Below are 17,085 nucleotides of genomic sequence, written 5' to 3' on the forward strand. Positions count from 1 at the left end.
GTCGGTACATGGGATTAGATCTGTGATGTGATTTCCCACCCAGGGACTGCTTTGGGATGTCCCATGGTCTGTGTCCCCCCAATGAGGCGTAGGAGAAATAGGGATTTTTTGTGTACTCACCGTAAAATCCTTTTCTCCGAGCCAATCATTGGGGGACACAGCACCCACCCTGTTAATCTTTTGGCTTGCGCTTGGTTTTTCTTTAATCTGATATGAAGTTTATGATCTCCTACTACTTTTGCACCGAACTGGTTCTCTGGGAGCCAGCAGGAGCGTGTACACTGCAGGGGAGGAGCTAACTTTTTGTTTCAACTTGGTGTCCTCCTAGTGGCAACAGCATAACACCCATGGTCTGTGTCCCCCAATGATCGGCTCGGAGAAAAGGATTTTACGGTCAGTACACAAAAATCTATATATATATATCTCTATCTATCTATCTATCTATCTATCTATCTATCTATCTATCTATCTATCTATATATATATATATATATTTTTTTTTTTACCTGATTATAAAACCGTTTAAAATGAAAGAGATTTATTCCTAACCAATTAAATTGCTAATTGAAGAGCAACAATTTTTTGTTTGATTTCATAAATCAATAGTACACATGAACACCAGAAACAATAATATATTTTATCACTGAAATGTGTGCCTCCTATATTGATCCTTGCCTCTGTAAGGGTAACATTTTCAAAATCTGTATTGAGTGAGGATTCGGACAGTTATTCACATTCCTGAGATGCATTTGGTGCTTGTAAAATTCTATAGAGGAGAAGTCACACATTTTGCTACAAGTTCTCCTGAAACAACAGTTGGGTTATATTCAAATGTTGCTTTTTTGCTAAAGTCAAAACGTGATCTCTTGGCAGTGGAAAAAAAAAAAAAAAAAGCTGCAGGCAAAAAGCAGGTTTTAAGGATTGGATAGATACACATGCGCTCCTCAGATAGGTCAGTGTAAGAAATGAGTAGGAAAATCTGCAGGCAAATACACAGATCTGTATGAAAGAACTGTGAAGGTACACAGAGACTAGATATATATGAAAAAATCTGTTGCGCTTATTCCTATAGCATAGTGCAACCTGGCCTGGATACAAATTAATACAAATGGAGAATCAAAAGTGGCTACAGATGCTGGGAATAAAGTTCTCAGGGACCTGTAACTCCAGTTCAAAAACCAATAATGAATATAAATTATTATGGATTCCTACTAAGAATAGATAATGTGCTCTGTGCCCACCAGGCTAATGATTGTAGCACTATTTATCAAATTTAGACCACTTGGAAAATAATAATAAAATACATGTCCCTGAGAATTTTATTCCCAGCATCTGTAGCCACTTTTGATTCCCCATTTGTACCCAGACCAGAAAAGCAGGTTTTGCTGCTTCTCTTGCTACTTTTTTTTTTTTTTTTTGTGAGTGACTGACTGGAGTTGAATCGTACCTAAAGGTACCGTCACACTCAGCAACTTTACAATGAGAACGACAGCGATCCGTGACGTTGCAGCAGCCTGGATAGCAATCTTGTTGTGTTTGACATGCAGCAGCGATCAGGATCCCGCTGTGCCATCGCTGGTCGTTGCTGAAAGTCCGGAACTTTATTTGGTCGTCAGGTCGGCGTGATTCGTTATGTTTGACAGCAAAAGCAAAGATGCCTGCAATGTTTTTTCATGGAGCGAACAACCAGCGAGAACGATAAGTACGTCACTGGATCGCTCCTGCATCGTTCTGCGTTGCCGGTGTTTGACGTCTCCTAGCGACCTAAACAGCGACGTTGCAGCGGTCGGCATCGTTGTCTATATCGCTGCAGCGTCGCTAAATGTGACGGTACCTTAAGACTCTGGCAGTACATTTTGTAGAGCGGAAACGGTTTGCTTTCACACATTGGTCGGGGCCATTGAGTTGGTCAAGTATTGTTCAAGTTTGCACAGTGGTCAGGTAATGTTTAGTTTTACACATTGGTCGGCCATTGAATTGCTCAGGCAATTTTTTACTGTAACACATTAATAATTTAATTACCATATTTTTTTTGGACAATAATACATACTTTCTCTATTGCTTCGTTGGGGGACACAGGAAACCATGGGTGTATGCTGCTTACATACTTTTTTTTTTTTTTTTTTCCAAAAATTTTTTGGAGGAAAATGGGGTTGTCCTATAGTCCGGATGTGCTTACCAAGAGTGTCCTCTCAGGCTGGTGCTCGGCAGTTTCGGAGATTCTCAGTAGTGCGAGGGTTCCGTCGACATTTTGTGAAAGCCCGGAGCCCCCGCAGTTTCATTGCTGTAATGCGGTGGCCTACAGGAAAATGGCCGCCGGAGGCGGCGCATGTGCAGATTGATATCTCAGGAGATGAGATCTCAGTGCCAAGAATTTCTCTAATGGGAAATATTACAAAGTTTCTTATTTTTACCTGCACTAGTGTTTTATGGAAAGAAAAAAAATTAAATGGCGATTACGCCTGGATGACCCTTGTAAAAAGAGTAATCAGTTGATGACTTATCCATATGTGCAGTCTGTTATAAAGGGTTTTTTTTTTTTGCTTTTTTTTCCCCATCCCTTTTGTAAAAAGTTTGACTAATAGTCTGAAAAAAGCTCACGTAAAATCTAATGACCGTTCACATCCATTGATTGGGAATTGGGTCTCTGCAACCCTCTTTACATGCAGTGAAAAATTCGGGAGAAGATTTCTGTTTGCACCACAGAGGAAAGGAAAAATCAGATGTGGGAATAAAGTAGTGTGCTGCTTATTTTTGTGGACTCCATAGCTGAGGATGACAATAAGGCTAATCCACATGGAGATCACAGCAATATTCTCAGCGTTGTCTTGCATCTTTGATGCAGATCACATAGTAATTACGTGTCAGATTCACTATATGTAAAGCCAACACTTGGGATTTTCCTTTTATAAAGATTGTGTCTTTGTTGCCCATAGGATCATTTGCCATGGCTTCCTGTTTAATATGCAAAAACAAAGTGGACTGTGAAACTGTAAGGGAGGACATATTTAACCAGGTAATATTCATGTGTTTTTGTTTATAGCATTGTGAATGGTGACATTGTACAACCATGTCACATACTGTTTTATAGTTCACTTTTCCTTGAATTCTTGTAAAGCCTTTAGAAAAGTGCATGGAGATATGAGATCACATTGGTAAATGCTGCAGTTTATGACCACCACAGATTTATTTTATGTAAGGACTCTTCGGAGTCCTGAAACCCAATTGGTACTGCTCGGGAAGCCCTCTAAGTTAAGGAGGAGTTCAATAATGATGTATACTGTAGTAAATGAGGGTGCTGCTTGTGTTCTTGATTGCAATGGATGTTTCCTGAGATCTGTAGTAGTCACAGATTGTCTGTGATCTTATGTCTTTAGTTCATATCAGAAACTGATTTCTGTAAATATGCTGGGAATTGTGTTGTCCGTCACAGGTTTACAATTCAGGAAGAAAGTATATCCTCAATATTCTTGCTTTGTAGGTTGTGCCACGTTGTCCGAGATGTCCACCAGATGAGCCACTTGCAATCATGAAACCGGATATTGTCTTCTTTGGGGAGAATTTACCTGCTGAATTTCACAGAGCGATGAAGTATGACAAGGATGAGGTTGATCTTCTTATTGTCATTGGTTCGTCTTTGAAAGTGAGGCCGGTTGCTCTAATCCCAAGTAAGTGTTTAGTAGAGACCATTCCAACCATTTTGTTTGCAGCTTCTGCCTGCCTCTAATTGATATGTTATGCACTTATATAGGTGCTTAGGCATATAAAATGATGGCCGCACTCCCAGTGAAATTTTATAGTTTCAGCTTTTTTTGTATGCTGCAAACACCCCCTCGGCTAATACACGAGTCATTGCCGGCGGAGGAGTGGCAGGAGCCGGCGGCTGTGGCATAGTGACAGCTGCAGCCGCCAGCTTTCAGAAGACCTCATACTCGCATTCCTCGCGCAGTCGCTGCATCTCCGTTGTTGCGGCGCGGCAGCTCTCCCGTGCTGAGCGGTCACGTGATACAGCTCATTAACACCTTTCTGACCTCGGATGGGATAGTACGTCCTAGGTCAGAACCCCCACTTGATGCGGGCTCCGGCGGTGAGCCTGCATCAAAGCCGGGATGCTGTTTTGTACAGCTGACATGTGCCCGCAATAGCGGCGGGTGGAATTGCGATCCGCCCGTCGCTATTAACTAGTTAAATAACGCTGTCAAACGCTGACAGCGGCATTTAAGTACCGCTTCCAGCCATCGGGCTGGAAATGAGCACATTGCTGACTCCCGTCACGCTATCAGGGGTCAGCGATGCTTTGGCATGACAGCCAGAGGTCTATTGTAGACCTCTATGGTTGTTGATGCCGGATTGCTGTGAGTGCCACCCTGTCGTCGGCGCTCATAGCAATGCAGTAAATCTACTACATAGCGATCTGAGCATCGCTCCTATGTAGCAGAGCCGATCCAGTTGTGCCAGCTTCTAGCCTCCTATGGAGAATATTGAAGCATGGCAAAAGTAAAAAAAAAACAAAAACAAAAAAACAGAAGTTTTGAAAAATAAAATAAATATACTCACCTGCTCCTGGCGCGGTGCAGTTCCTGCTTCCCCGGCGCTGCAGCTTTTCCCTGTACTGAGCGGTCACAGTTACTGCTCATTACAGTAATGAATATGCGGCTCCACCCCTATGGGAGGTGGAGCCAGATATTCATTACTGTAATGAGCGGTACCATGTGACCGCTCAGTACAGGATGAAGCTGGGTCGCCGGGCAGCAGGGACCGCGCCAAGAGCAGGTGAGTACTATTAGACAGCCCCCGCTCCCCCTCCCCTGCCTACCCCTGGGTATGACTCGAGTATAAGCCGAGAGGGGGACTTTCAGCCCAAAAAATGGGCTGAAAATCTCGGCTTATACTCGAGTATATACGGTACCTTCTTTTTTTCATAGCAATTTTTGCAGATAAATATTTCATGTGTACATTATATAGCGCTTTTTTCCTATTTTCTATGGCAGTCATGCATTTTCATGATCTTATACTTGGATTTTTATTATGTTTTATTTCTTTTAAGGTTCAATCCCTCATGAAGTGCCTCAAATTTTAATCAACAGAGAGCCGTTGCCTCATCTGCATTTTGATATTGAACTTCTTGGTGACTGCGATGTCATTATAAATGAATTGTGTCAGAGTCTGGGTGGAAAATATACAGAACTTTGTACCAGTCCCATGAAACTTTCACAAATCACAGAGAAGCCTCCTCGACCAAACATAGTACCTTCCGTTTTGCCAGATATAATGCCCCCTAAGCCAGTAGTGGGCAATAGACATGATCTGTTTCCACAAGCTGTGTTGGCGCACCCAGAGCTGCCTCTGACTCCACCACTAGAAGATTGTCCCTCTTCAGAAAGTGAATCTGAACTTTCTCAAAGTGGAAAAGGAGAAATAGGCATAGGCAACACTAATGTTAAAGCCGATATCACACAACTCGAGTTGTCAGAGCCTGCAATTGAGACTCCAATGAGAAACGATGAAGATTCCACAAAGTTTGTTACAGAGAGCAGCATTGATCCATCCAGGACGGCTCTGAGCAGTAAAGCTTCAAAGGAGCAGATAAGCAAACGTCTGGATGGTAAGTGTGCAGGTCTGAGTTTTTCATGACTGACTGACAGGCCTTTATCAACCTATCAGTCACTGTTTCGAAGCTCCGAGACATCACCAAGCTGTCCTTTTAGACAAATGGTTACATGACGACATCAGGAATGAATCTTGTCGTCGTTTTTATCTGATTACTTACAGATGGGCCACAATGGTCATGGGAGGTTTCGCCAGCCAGATGTCATCTAATACTAATCTCGCCTGCCCTGAAAATATAAATAAGTTAAAAATCTTTATTCTCCTCCTACTTAGGTTACAGAGATGGTGGTAATGATGTACCGCAAATTTGTAGTAAAAGATTACTTATGGTTTGTAGTTGATAGTCTTGAGGACACTTTGCTTTGCATAGGAAATGTATACGCCAAATGCTAAAATATTGCCAGTTCTGCATGAGTCCAATTTTCTCCCCTCTTCCTATCTTAAGATGTACAAATAACTTCCCATGTTGACCAGTGGTACAATGTTTGAAGCTTAGATTGCAAGTGGTAATTTAAAAAATCAAATTATGCTGTGAAGTGGCACTTTTTAAGTTTGAATTGTGACTTTCTGTACAAATCATCATTTAGTATATATCCTACTCTTAGGCGTAAACCATCACTAGGATATGTCAAATATCAGTCAAGACTGCAGAATATACCGGAGTGTCGAGTTCTTTCCATAGGAAGTGGCCGTGAGCGCCGCAGTGATTGTGCGAGGGACTAAACTAGCATCTCTATAGTTTTATGATTTGGCGGAGATCAATAAGAATAATGCCCTTTTTAAGCGCTTCGTGTGGACATCATGTAATATTACATCATATGGTTACAGTGGTTGTATACAGCGGGTATATAGAACCGGGCTTAGGCATTGCCAGCACCTGTATATCAGCGGCCGGAGTGAACTCTACTCGCTGCTGTTTAACAAATTAAATGCTACTATTAATCAATGAAAGTGGTACATAAATGGCCCCAGATGGGTTTTCATGGTAGCTGAGGTCCTGCTGAAGTCCCCAAAGCTGCCATATTGGCCCTCTTATAGGAGAACTGCAGTTTAACTACAATGGGTACAGAAAGTAATTTAGACCCCTTAAAATTTTTCTGTTTCATTGCAGCCATTTGGTAAATTCAAAAAAGTTCATTTTTTTCACATTTAATGTACTCTGCACCCCATCTTGACTGAAAAAAAATGTAATTTTTTTTGAAAATTTAAAAAGAAAAACTGGAATATAACATGGTCATAAGTATTCAGACCCTTTGCTCAGAAACTCATTTTTAAGTCACATGCTGTCCATTTCCTTGTGATCATACTTGAGATGGTTCTACTCCTTCATTGGAGGCCAGCTGTGTTTAATTAAACTGATAGGACTTGATTTGGAAAGGCGCCCACCTGTCTATAAGACCTCACAGCTCACAGTGCATGTCAGACCAAATGAGAATCATGAGGTCAAAGGAACTGGCCAAGGAGCTCAGAGACAGAATTGTGGCAAGGCACAGATTTGGCCAAGGTTACAGCAGAATTTCTGCAGTACTCAAGGTTACTAAGAGCACAGTGGCCTCCGTAATCTTTTAACAGGAAGTAGTTTGGGACCACCAGAAGTCTTCCTAAACCTGGTCGTCCAGCCAAACTGAGCAATCGTGGGAGACAAGCTTTAGTGAGAGAGGTAAAGATGAACCCCAGGATCACTGTCGCTGAGCTCCAGAGATTCAGTAGGGAGATGGGAGAAAGTTCCACAAAGTCAACTAACACTGCAGTCCTCCACCAGTCGGGCCGCTGTTGCAGAGTGGCCCGACGGAAGCCTCTCCTCAGTGCAAGACATGTTAAACCCGCATAGTTTGCTAAAAAAAAAAAAAACACATGAAGGACTCCCAGACTTTGAGAAATAAGATTCTCTGGTCTGATGAGACGAAGATGGACCTTTTTGGTGATAATTCTAAGCGGTATGTATGGAGCAAACCAGGCACTGCTCATCACCTGCCCAATACAATCCCAACAGTAAAACGTGGTGACGGCATCATGCTATTAGGGTGTGTTTCAGCTGCAGGGACAGGACGGCTGGTTGTCATTGAAGGAAACGTGAATGTGGCCAAGTACAGAGATATCCTGGATGAAAACCTCTTCCAGAGTGCTCTGGACCTCAGACTTGGCCAAAGGTTCACCTTCCAACAAGACAATGACCCTAAGCACACAGCTAAAATAACAAAGGAGTGGCTTCAGAACAACTCTGTGACCATTGTTGATTGGCCTAGCCAGAGACCTGACCTAAACCCAATTGAGCATCTCTGGAGAGACCTGAAAATGGCTGTCCAACGTTCACTATCCAACCTGACGGAACTGGACAGGATCTGCAAGGAAGAATGGCAGAGGATCCCCAAATCATGGTGTGGAAAACTTGTTGCATCATTCCCAAGAAGACTCATGGCTGTACTAGCTCCGAAGGGTGCTTCTACTCAATACTGAGCAAAGGGTCTGAATACTTATGACCATGTGATATTTCAGTTTTTCTTTTTTAATAAATTTGCAAAAATGTCTATATTTGTTTTTATCAGTCAAGATGGGGTGCAGAGTGTACAGTAATGAGAAAAGAAATTAACTTTTTTGAATTTACCAAATGTCTGCAATGAAACATAGTGAAAAATGTAAAGGGGTCTGAATACTTTCCTTACCCACTGTATATTTGGAACAGTGCAATAATGCAGTATATATCATAAGCTATCAAGTGATTGCAGGTTGAAGTTGGCTAAAGAGTCTTAGAAATAAAAATGATTATTAAAAGAAACAAATAGAAAATATATAGAAGCACAGTCAGTCTGTGTATATGATGAGGAACATGCTTGTGCTTCGGGATGGCCTGTGGGCAGGTCTCTCCTTGATTCCTACAGCTTACAGCAGGAAATTAAGATTCTGCCTACAATCCGCTGTGGAGCAACAGGTATATCATTAACTAAAAACTTCTAGATTAAACAAAAAACGCAAGATGGATTTCTTTACCCCTGGTATTACTTTAACCCCTTAACGACCGCAGATTAACTGCTCTGTGGAAAAAGTGTATAGCGCCCCCCTAGAGTCTGAATTTCTCTGGGGTCTCGGTTGCCGGGGGTCGCCGAGACCCCAGAGAACATGATTCGGGTCTGTTTTTACCGACAGAGTTGCGATCGCCGGTAATTAACCGTTTACCGGTGGTCGCAAAAAAAAAAAAAAAGCTATTTGTCATTTAATTTCTCTGTCCTCCGATGTGATCACACATCAGAGGACAGAGAAATGGGGTCCCCGATCGCCCGCGATACTCACCCGTCTCCCCAGTGCTCTTCGTGGTTCCCCATGGGCGCTGCCATCTTCTTCCGGCAAAAAAAATGTCGGGCGCAATGCCCCCGCCGGTCGACACCTGGAAGATCTTTGGAGTCTCGGCTGCCGGGGGTAGCAGAGACCCCAAAGAAAATGATCGGGTCAGTTTTTACTGACACCTGTTTTGTGATTGCCGGTAAATAAGTTTACCGGCGACTGCAAAAAAAAAAAAAAAAAAAAAGTGGTTTTATTCTCTGTCCTCTGATGTGATTGCACATCAGAGGACAGAGAAATAGGGGGATCGGGGACCCATTTATACTTACCGGTGTCCCTGGGTCCTCCTGCTTCCTCTCCTGGCCGCCGGCTTCTTGCTTCTGTAAGAAAATAGTGGGCGCATGCGCAGTGCGCCCGCCGTGATCTGCTGGCCGGCCGAGGAAGATTTCTTCCTTTTTTTTTTTATTTTGGTCACTGTGAGATCCTATCACAGTGATCAAAATAAAAAAAAATTGCAAAGAACCCCCCCTTTATCACCCCCTTAGTTAAGAAAAAATAATATAATAAATGTATGTATTTCTATTTTCCAATCAGGGTTAGGGTTGGGGCTAAAGTTAGAGTTGGGATTAGGGTTGTCATTAGGGTTACGTTTGGGATTAGGGGTGTATTGGGATTAGGGTTAGCTTTGAGGTTAGGATTAAGATTAGGGGTGTGTTGGGCGTAGGGTTTTGATTAGGGTTATGGTTAAGGTTGGGATTAGGGTTAGGGGTGTTTTGGGGTTAGGGTTGTGATTAGGCTTATGGTTTGGGTTGTGATTAGGATTATAGATTGTGTTTGGGGTTAGGGTTGGATTTAGAATTGGTGGGGTTTCAACTGTTTAGGTACATCAGGGGGTCTGCAAACGAGACAACCAATTTTGCGCTCAAAAAGTCAAATGGTGCTCCCTCCCTTCTGTGCTCTCCCATGCGCCCAGTGGTTTACCTCCACATATGGGGTATCAGCGTACCAAGTACTAGTTGGACAACAACGTTTGGGGTCCAGTTTTTCCTGTTACCCTTGCAAAAATAGAAAAAAAATTGGGGGATAAAAAAAATCAATTTTGTGGAAAAAAAAAAAAAAATTTCACGGCTCTGCGTCAGACTTCTGTGAAGCACTTGGGCGTTCAAAGTGCTCACCACACATCTAGATAAGTTCCTTGGGGGGTCTAGTTTCCAAAATGGGGTCACTTGTGGGGGGGTTTCTACTGTTTAGGTACATCAGGGGCTCTGCAAACGCAACATAACGCCCACAGACCATTTTATCAAAGTCTGCATTCCAAAACGGCGCTCCTTCCCTTCTAAGCTCTGCCATGCGCCCAAACAGTAGTGTGCGCGGCGCCCTCTACCTGAACAGTCAGTGCGGAGAGACGCCGAGACGGGACACTGAGGAGCTGCAAGCAAGAGAGGGGAGTATGGCATTTTTTTTTTTTTATTGCAGCAGCAGCAGCAATGGCACAGCTTTCTATGGAGCATCTATGGGGCCATAATGAACGGTGCAGAGCACTATATGGCACAGCTATGGGGCCATAATGAATGGTATGGACCATTTATTTTTGAAATTCACCGGTAGCTGCTGCATTTTCCACCCTAGGCTTATACTCGAGTCAGTAAGTTTTCCCAGTTTCTTGTGGCAAAATTAGGGGGGTCGGCTTATACTCGGGTCGGCTTATACTCGAGTATATACGGGTATATTATTAATATATATATATATATATATATATATCAGTATATATGATGTTACAATATATGATGTTATATATTAGTATATATGATGTTACGATATATGATGTGATATATATATATCACAAATCTGAAGAAAAGGAGCGCACAACCTGGACATCCGATGCGGGTAAGCTTTATTCCAAATGCATAAAAAACATCTTCACGGCCGGGGGTGCAAGGAAAGGAATGCGGCTGGGCTAGACGACGGCCGTTTCGCGCCTGACTGGCGCTTCAACGGGTTTGACTGACTAAAGCTTACCCGCATCGGATGTCCAGGTTGTGCGCTCCTTTTCTTCAGATTTGTGATACATTTGTGGCTGCTTTCTCGTGGAGCTCTTGCACCCAGGACTGATCTTTACCTTCTAGACACAGGTGAGCGGTTCACTCAGCTTCTTTCCGTCGTTAGTGCCGTCCGGCTGTTTCTTCTTTGTTTATATATATATATCACATCATATATCGTAACATCATATATACTGATATATATAACATCATATATACTGATATTTAACATCATATATACTGATATATAACATCATATATACTGATATTTAACATCATATATACTGATATTTAACATCATATATACTGATATAACATCATATATACTGATATATATATATATATACATATATATATGATGTTACGATTTTTTGAGAACATGGATCCATTGTATGTCCGTATGTCGGTTTTGCAAGCATGCGAGAAAATCTCGCAGTACGGATTACATACGGAGGATGCCATGCGCAAAATACGCTGACACACCCTGCCTACGGAGGAGATACGGACCACTATTTTGGGGACTTTTCTGCTTATTACAGCCGTAAATTACGGACCGTATTTTTATACGCTGAGTGTGACGCCGGCCTAAGTCTGCATTTTAAAACGTCACTACTTCCCTTCCAAGCCCCGATGTGTGCCCAAACAGTGGTTCCCCCCCCCCCACACACACATGGGGTATCTGCGTACTCAGGACAAATTGGACAACAACTTTTGGGGTCTAATTTCTCCTGTTACTCTTGGTAAAATAAAAAGTTAGGTGCTAAAAAAAAATCATTTTTGTGGAAAAAGTTTTTTTTATTTTCACGACTCTGCATTATAAACCTCTGTGAAGCACTTGGGCGTTCAAAGTGCTCACCACACATCTAGATAAGTTCCTTGGGGGGTCTAGTTTCCAAAATGGGGTCACTTGTGGGGGGTTTCTACTGTTTAGGTACATCAGGGGCTCTGCAATCGCAACATAATGCACACAGACCATTCTATCAAAGTCTGCATTCCAAAACGGCGCTCCTTCCCTTCTGAGCTCTGCCATGCGCCCAAACAGTGGTCTCCCCCCCCCCCCCTACATATGGGGTATCCGCGTACTCATGAGAAATTGAACCACAAAATTTATTGGGCAATTTATCCTGTTACCCTTGAGAAAATAAAAGAATTGCAAGCTAAAACATCATATTTGAGGAATAAAAAGGATTGTTTATTTTCACGGCTCTGCGTTATAAATTACTGTGAAGCACTTGGGGGTTCAAAGTGCTTATCACACATCTAGAGAAGTTCCTTAATGGGTCTAGTTTCCAAAATGGTGTCACTTGTGGGGGGTTTCCACTGTTTAGGCACATCAGGGGCTCTGCAAACGCGACATGACGTCCAATCTCAATTCCAGCCAATTCTGCATTGAAAAAGTAAAACGGCGCTCCTTCTCTACCAAGCTCTGCGGTGCGCCCAAACAGTGGTTTACCCCCACATATGGGGTATCGGCGTATTCAGGAGAAATTGTACAACAAATTTTATGGTTCATTTTCTCTTTTAAGGCTATGTGCACACGATCAGGATTTCTTGCAGAAATTTCCTGAGAAAAACCTGAAACGTGGCTGGGTCTTTCAACATGACAATGATCCAAAGCACACCGCCAGGGCAACGAAGGAGTGGCTTCGTAAGAAGCATTTCAAGGTCCTGGAGTGGCCTAGCCAGTCTCCAGATCTCAACCCTATAGAAAACCTTTGGAGGGAGTTGAAAGTCCGTGTTGCCAAGCGAAAAGCCAAAAACATCACTGCTCTAGAGGAGATCTGCATGGAGGAATGGGTCAACATACCAACAACAGTGTGTGGCAACCTTGTGAAGACTTACAGAAAACGTTTGACCTCTGTCATTGCCAACAAAGGATATATTACAAAGTATTGAGATGAAATTTTGTTTCTGACCAAATACTTATTTTCCACCATAATATGCAAATAAAATGATAAAAAAAACAGACAATGTGATTTTTTCTCTCTGTTTGTCTCCCATAGTTGAGGTCTACCTATGATGTAAATTACAGACGCCTCATCTTTTTAAGTGGTGGAACTTGCACTATTGCTGACTGACTAAATACTTTTTTGCCCCACTGTACTACGTGGCTGTGCAATATACTACGTGGACATACATATTCTATAATACCCGATGCGTTAGAATCGGGCCACCATCTAGTTTTTTTCATAAATAATCGCAAGTTATATCGAAGAAATGTTACCATTAAAATGAAGTACAATATGTCACGAAAAAACAATCTCAATCAGCGGGATCCGTTAAAGCGCTCCAGAGTTATAACCTCATAAAGGGACAGTGGTTAGAATTGTAAAAATTGGCCCGGTCATTAAGTACCAAATTGGCTCTGTCACTAAGGGGTTAATCAATTTACCAGCGGCAATATGACACTGCCTGTAGTTTACACGGCAAAATTCTGCTGACAGGTTCACTTTAAGCATGTTGAACTCTGAAAAAGAGTTGAATGACAGGTTTTTTTTTGGGTTGAACACCCTACAAAAAAATGCAATGGAAAGCAAACAAAATGTCATATGTGCCAAAATGGCATCTATAAAAACATCCGCTTAGTATGCAACTAACCAGTCCCCCACACGGTTCCTCTAACGGAAATACAAGTATATTTGTATTAAATGTTCTATACATTTTTGACTACACGTATTAACCTGAAGAACAATACTGCTAGGTCATTCATACCACATTATGAATGTTGTAAAAACAATGGTGGAATTGTGTGTGGGGGGTTCAGCATTTTAACACAATTTGGCTTTTTTTTTTTCTCTATACATTACATAGTAAAGTGGTGTAATTCAAAACTACAATTCGCCCCATAAAAATCAATCCGTGAAATGACTGTTGACTAACGTAAAAGGAGAGTTAAAAATGAATGCACATAAAATCGAAAACTTCCCAGTCATTAAGTAGGCAACAGTTTAATGCTGCAGGCTTTCATTTGTTCAGAAACAAAACCTCAGATACAGATACCATTGCCATAAAACACAGTCCCGTCTGGAATACACAGGACTTATGGGGTAAATACCCTGAGATACTTCCTCTAATATAAATAACAAAAAAACATGAAGTATGATAACTCAAAAAGATTTTTCCATATAAAATGCGGGCCCCCCAACGAAGCTGTGGGCGAAACGCGCGTAGGGGCGCGTGTTGCTAACCATGGAGAAGGATACGGGTAAGATGGGGATATGGGATTAGTTTTTGTACTCTGATCATCTTGGGTTCTGTTGAACTATAAGGTACTTACCCTGTAGTTGATGTAATGTTCTCACCTCATACAGCTGCTAGGGGATTTATTTAGCACTGGGCACTTTACTTTCCCCTCTAGGTAGCGACTACTGTGTATTATTAGGCCTTTCTTGATCTCCCATATAAAACTCCCCCCGTTCTCCTATATCCATGGTGGTGCAACATTGTTTTTATTGCACCCATTTCTCAATATTCAAATATTTCTGTATTTTGTTAGTATTATTGTGATTATATATCTGGATATTTCGTTTCTGTTATATAATTTTTAGTGTTGCTTATTGTGCACTAATAAACTTACAATTTTATATGGAAAAATCTTTTTGAGTTATCATACTTCATGTTTTTTTGTTATTTAGGCTTTCATTTGTTGCAGGAGTATGGGTTAATTCTCTCTCCCTCTCTCTTTTAGGTACTCAGTATCTTTTTGTGTCCCCAAATCGCTACATTTTCCATGGCGCAGAGGTGTTCTCTGATTCTGAGGATGACCTATCCTCCAGCTCATCTGGAACCAACAGTGACAGCGAGTCGTTACAAAGTCCGAGTTTACAGGAACCCGTGGACGAAGACAGTGAGAACGAAGACCTCTACCTTGTCAAGTTTGACAATGACTCTGACACCGAACATAGAGTTGGGCTCGAGGACGAGTCTGATGGGGTTGTAATATATGAAAACAATGGGGTTTTAGGTACCGATGACACAACAAAGTTATAGTATAGACAATGCCTTACATCTTCTAACACCAGCATTAAGAATATAAACCGGACAATGAGAAGCATGGAAATATGTGGACTTGAGAGCATGCGAAACACAAATTAGTATACAGAAAAGTATAACAGAACCCAAAAAATGACATGGTCTCGAGAATTTTTAAAGACCTTTCTATTCACTCTAGACCGTTCTGTAATTATTTTTGTAACTTGCGTTTTCTGTCTCTGCGTAGTGGTGGAACTCCTTATGCAGTATTGTGGTTAATTATGTATCATTCAGATACATGGTTTTTTGTTTTTTTTTACTGTAAAACTCCTGTTAAACATTTAGATGTAAGGTTTACGTTAAAGGAACAGCTAAAATAGGCCAAAGACAAGGTTTTGTCATTACTTTTTTAAAAGTAGCAGTACATTATCCAATGCTGACGACTAAAAAAAATATTTTTCTGGTTTTTTTTGGGGGGGTTTTATTTGTTTATCTGACAACGTTTTTAGTTTTATTCCTCAACTAAATGGCTTATTTTTCAGCATTTTTTAGTTTTTTTTTTAAATTTTAGGCTTGAACTGAAATATTTGCGTTAAAATGAGCCAATGTAAATGAGAGGTTTCTTTAACTTTTCATAATGTTTTTTTCCCATAATATATATAAATGAGTATGTACAGTTCTACATAACACTTTAAAGAAAAAAAAAAAAAGGTTGGCTGACTGGATAAAAGCAGCTGTTCCCGCGATATTCATGTTTTACAGGTTTTTTTGTCATCTAAAATGTCTGAGTTTATTTTGTTTGTGTATAAAACTGTGCCTAATTTATTTTCTTAAGTTTTTGTTGTCTCCGTATGGGTGGGGAGAGCTGTGTCCCTCTGGTAGAATTTGTATCGGAGTCCTTTCAATAAATCTTAATATGCAAATTTCCTGTAGTATGTAATCTTGATACATATTGATACTTCAGTATTTATACTCTGGAATGTAACTGTACAGTTTTTGAAGGAAATGTAACTTTTTATGCATTTGAATCCTATGTGAAACTTTGAAAAGTGCGTTTGTTTCTCCTTCCATATTAAAATGAGTGTTCCTCGTATTCCATTTACATGTTATCTTCTGTGGTCACCCAGTTTCTATACACTTTTTTTTAAATTCTATTACATTCCTACTTTACAACAGTTGCACAGTAAAGCACTCTAATATACTCTGGTTGCAGAAGAGCGGTGACCACATATCCAGTCATTCTCTGATATCAGAATTGTTCAACCCCCCATTGCAAATTACGTTTATTAGCAACATATACACACTTTCTACTATTTGCAATAAACAAAAGAAATGTGGAACATTTAAGTAACACAATATAACAAGTAGTTTCTCCAAATTCAACACAAAATGTGGTGTTTTTAATGACTACTGCAATCTCGGAATTATTAAACTTTGTTTTGACGAGTTTAACAACTGCAATGTGAGAACCAATCTGCTCTGCAGGAGCAAATTGAAAGCTTTTCTCCCCAACAGATTGAACCTTCACACCCTTCTCCCTTAAGATGCAAGGAGCTCCCCTAAAGGAAAAAGTCAAAAGCGGCACTCTATAGTGTTGAGGTTTTGGGTAAATAAAGTTAACTCTGAGTAAGCGGAACTGCTTACCTTAGTGACATGTGCTTATAACAGGCCCAACTTTTCCAGAAAACTTGTGAAGAGTGGACCTGCTGTTCTCCATGTACTAGTTAAGCACGATGGCAACTGCACAATAAGGGCGGTAGGGTGTAGAAGAACAACAAAGAACCATTGGGCGTTGCAGAAAAAGAGGACTAGTCATAGATAGAGGCACAGTCACTTTAACTGCCACTCATTTTCTCAGGGCATTGTGCCTTTACAGCTGGGGCTCTCCTGAGCTGAACTCTACACCCCCACTTATGTTGCCTATGAGGCTGTGGACTTGAGTCCGGAGACCAGCATCCAGTCCATGCATCTCACTCAGATTATGGACTGCGAGTGAGATGTGACTTTGTGTGTTTGTTTTGTGGCTTTTCTAACTCCAGGGCATCCTTACTCTTCCTGCATCTGAACTGCATAATGCAGAGGAGGCTGAACGAACACTTAGTAGAGTATTAATCTTATGTCCCTGTTCCTCAAGTCCATGCCCCTTTTAATACATTACAATATCCTTCTGACATTAGAAGCCACTGTTT

The 17,085-nt window shown here is 41.2% G+C and overlaps 1 protein-coding gene across 1 annotated transcript in view; it reads left to right on the plus strand.

The window, feature by feature from the left end:
- Positions 1–15,989, plus strand: part of SIRT1 (sirtuin 1) — a 36,389-nt gene extending 20,400 nt beyond the window's left edge. Inside the window, exons 6-9 of the mRNA XM_069753447.1 lie at positions 2,936–3,015; positions 3,481–3,667; positions 5,047–5,604; positions 14,613–15,989. Coding sequence (XP_069609548.1) covers positions 2,936–3,015; positions 3,481–3,667; positions 5,047–5,604; positions 14,613–14,914 — 1,127 coding nt within the window. The 3' untranslated portion in view covers positions 14,915–15,989. The remainder of the gene's footprint in view (positions 1–2,935; positions 3,016–3,480; positions 3,668–5,046; positions 5,605–14,612) is intronic.
- Positions 15,990–17,085: the final 1,096 nt, after the last annotated feature.

Source organism: Ranitomeya imitator, chromosome 2 (assembly GCF_032444005.1).
Source record: "Ranitomeya imitator isolate aRanImi1 chromosome 2, aRanImi1.pri, whole genome shotgun sequence".
Lineage (NCBI taxonomy): Eukaryota > Metazoa > Chordata > Amphibia > Anura > Dendrobatidae > Ranitomeya > Ranitomeya imitator.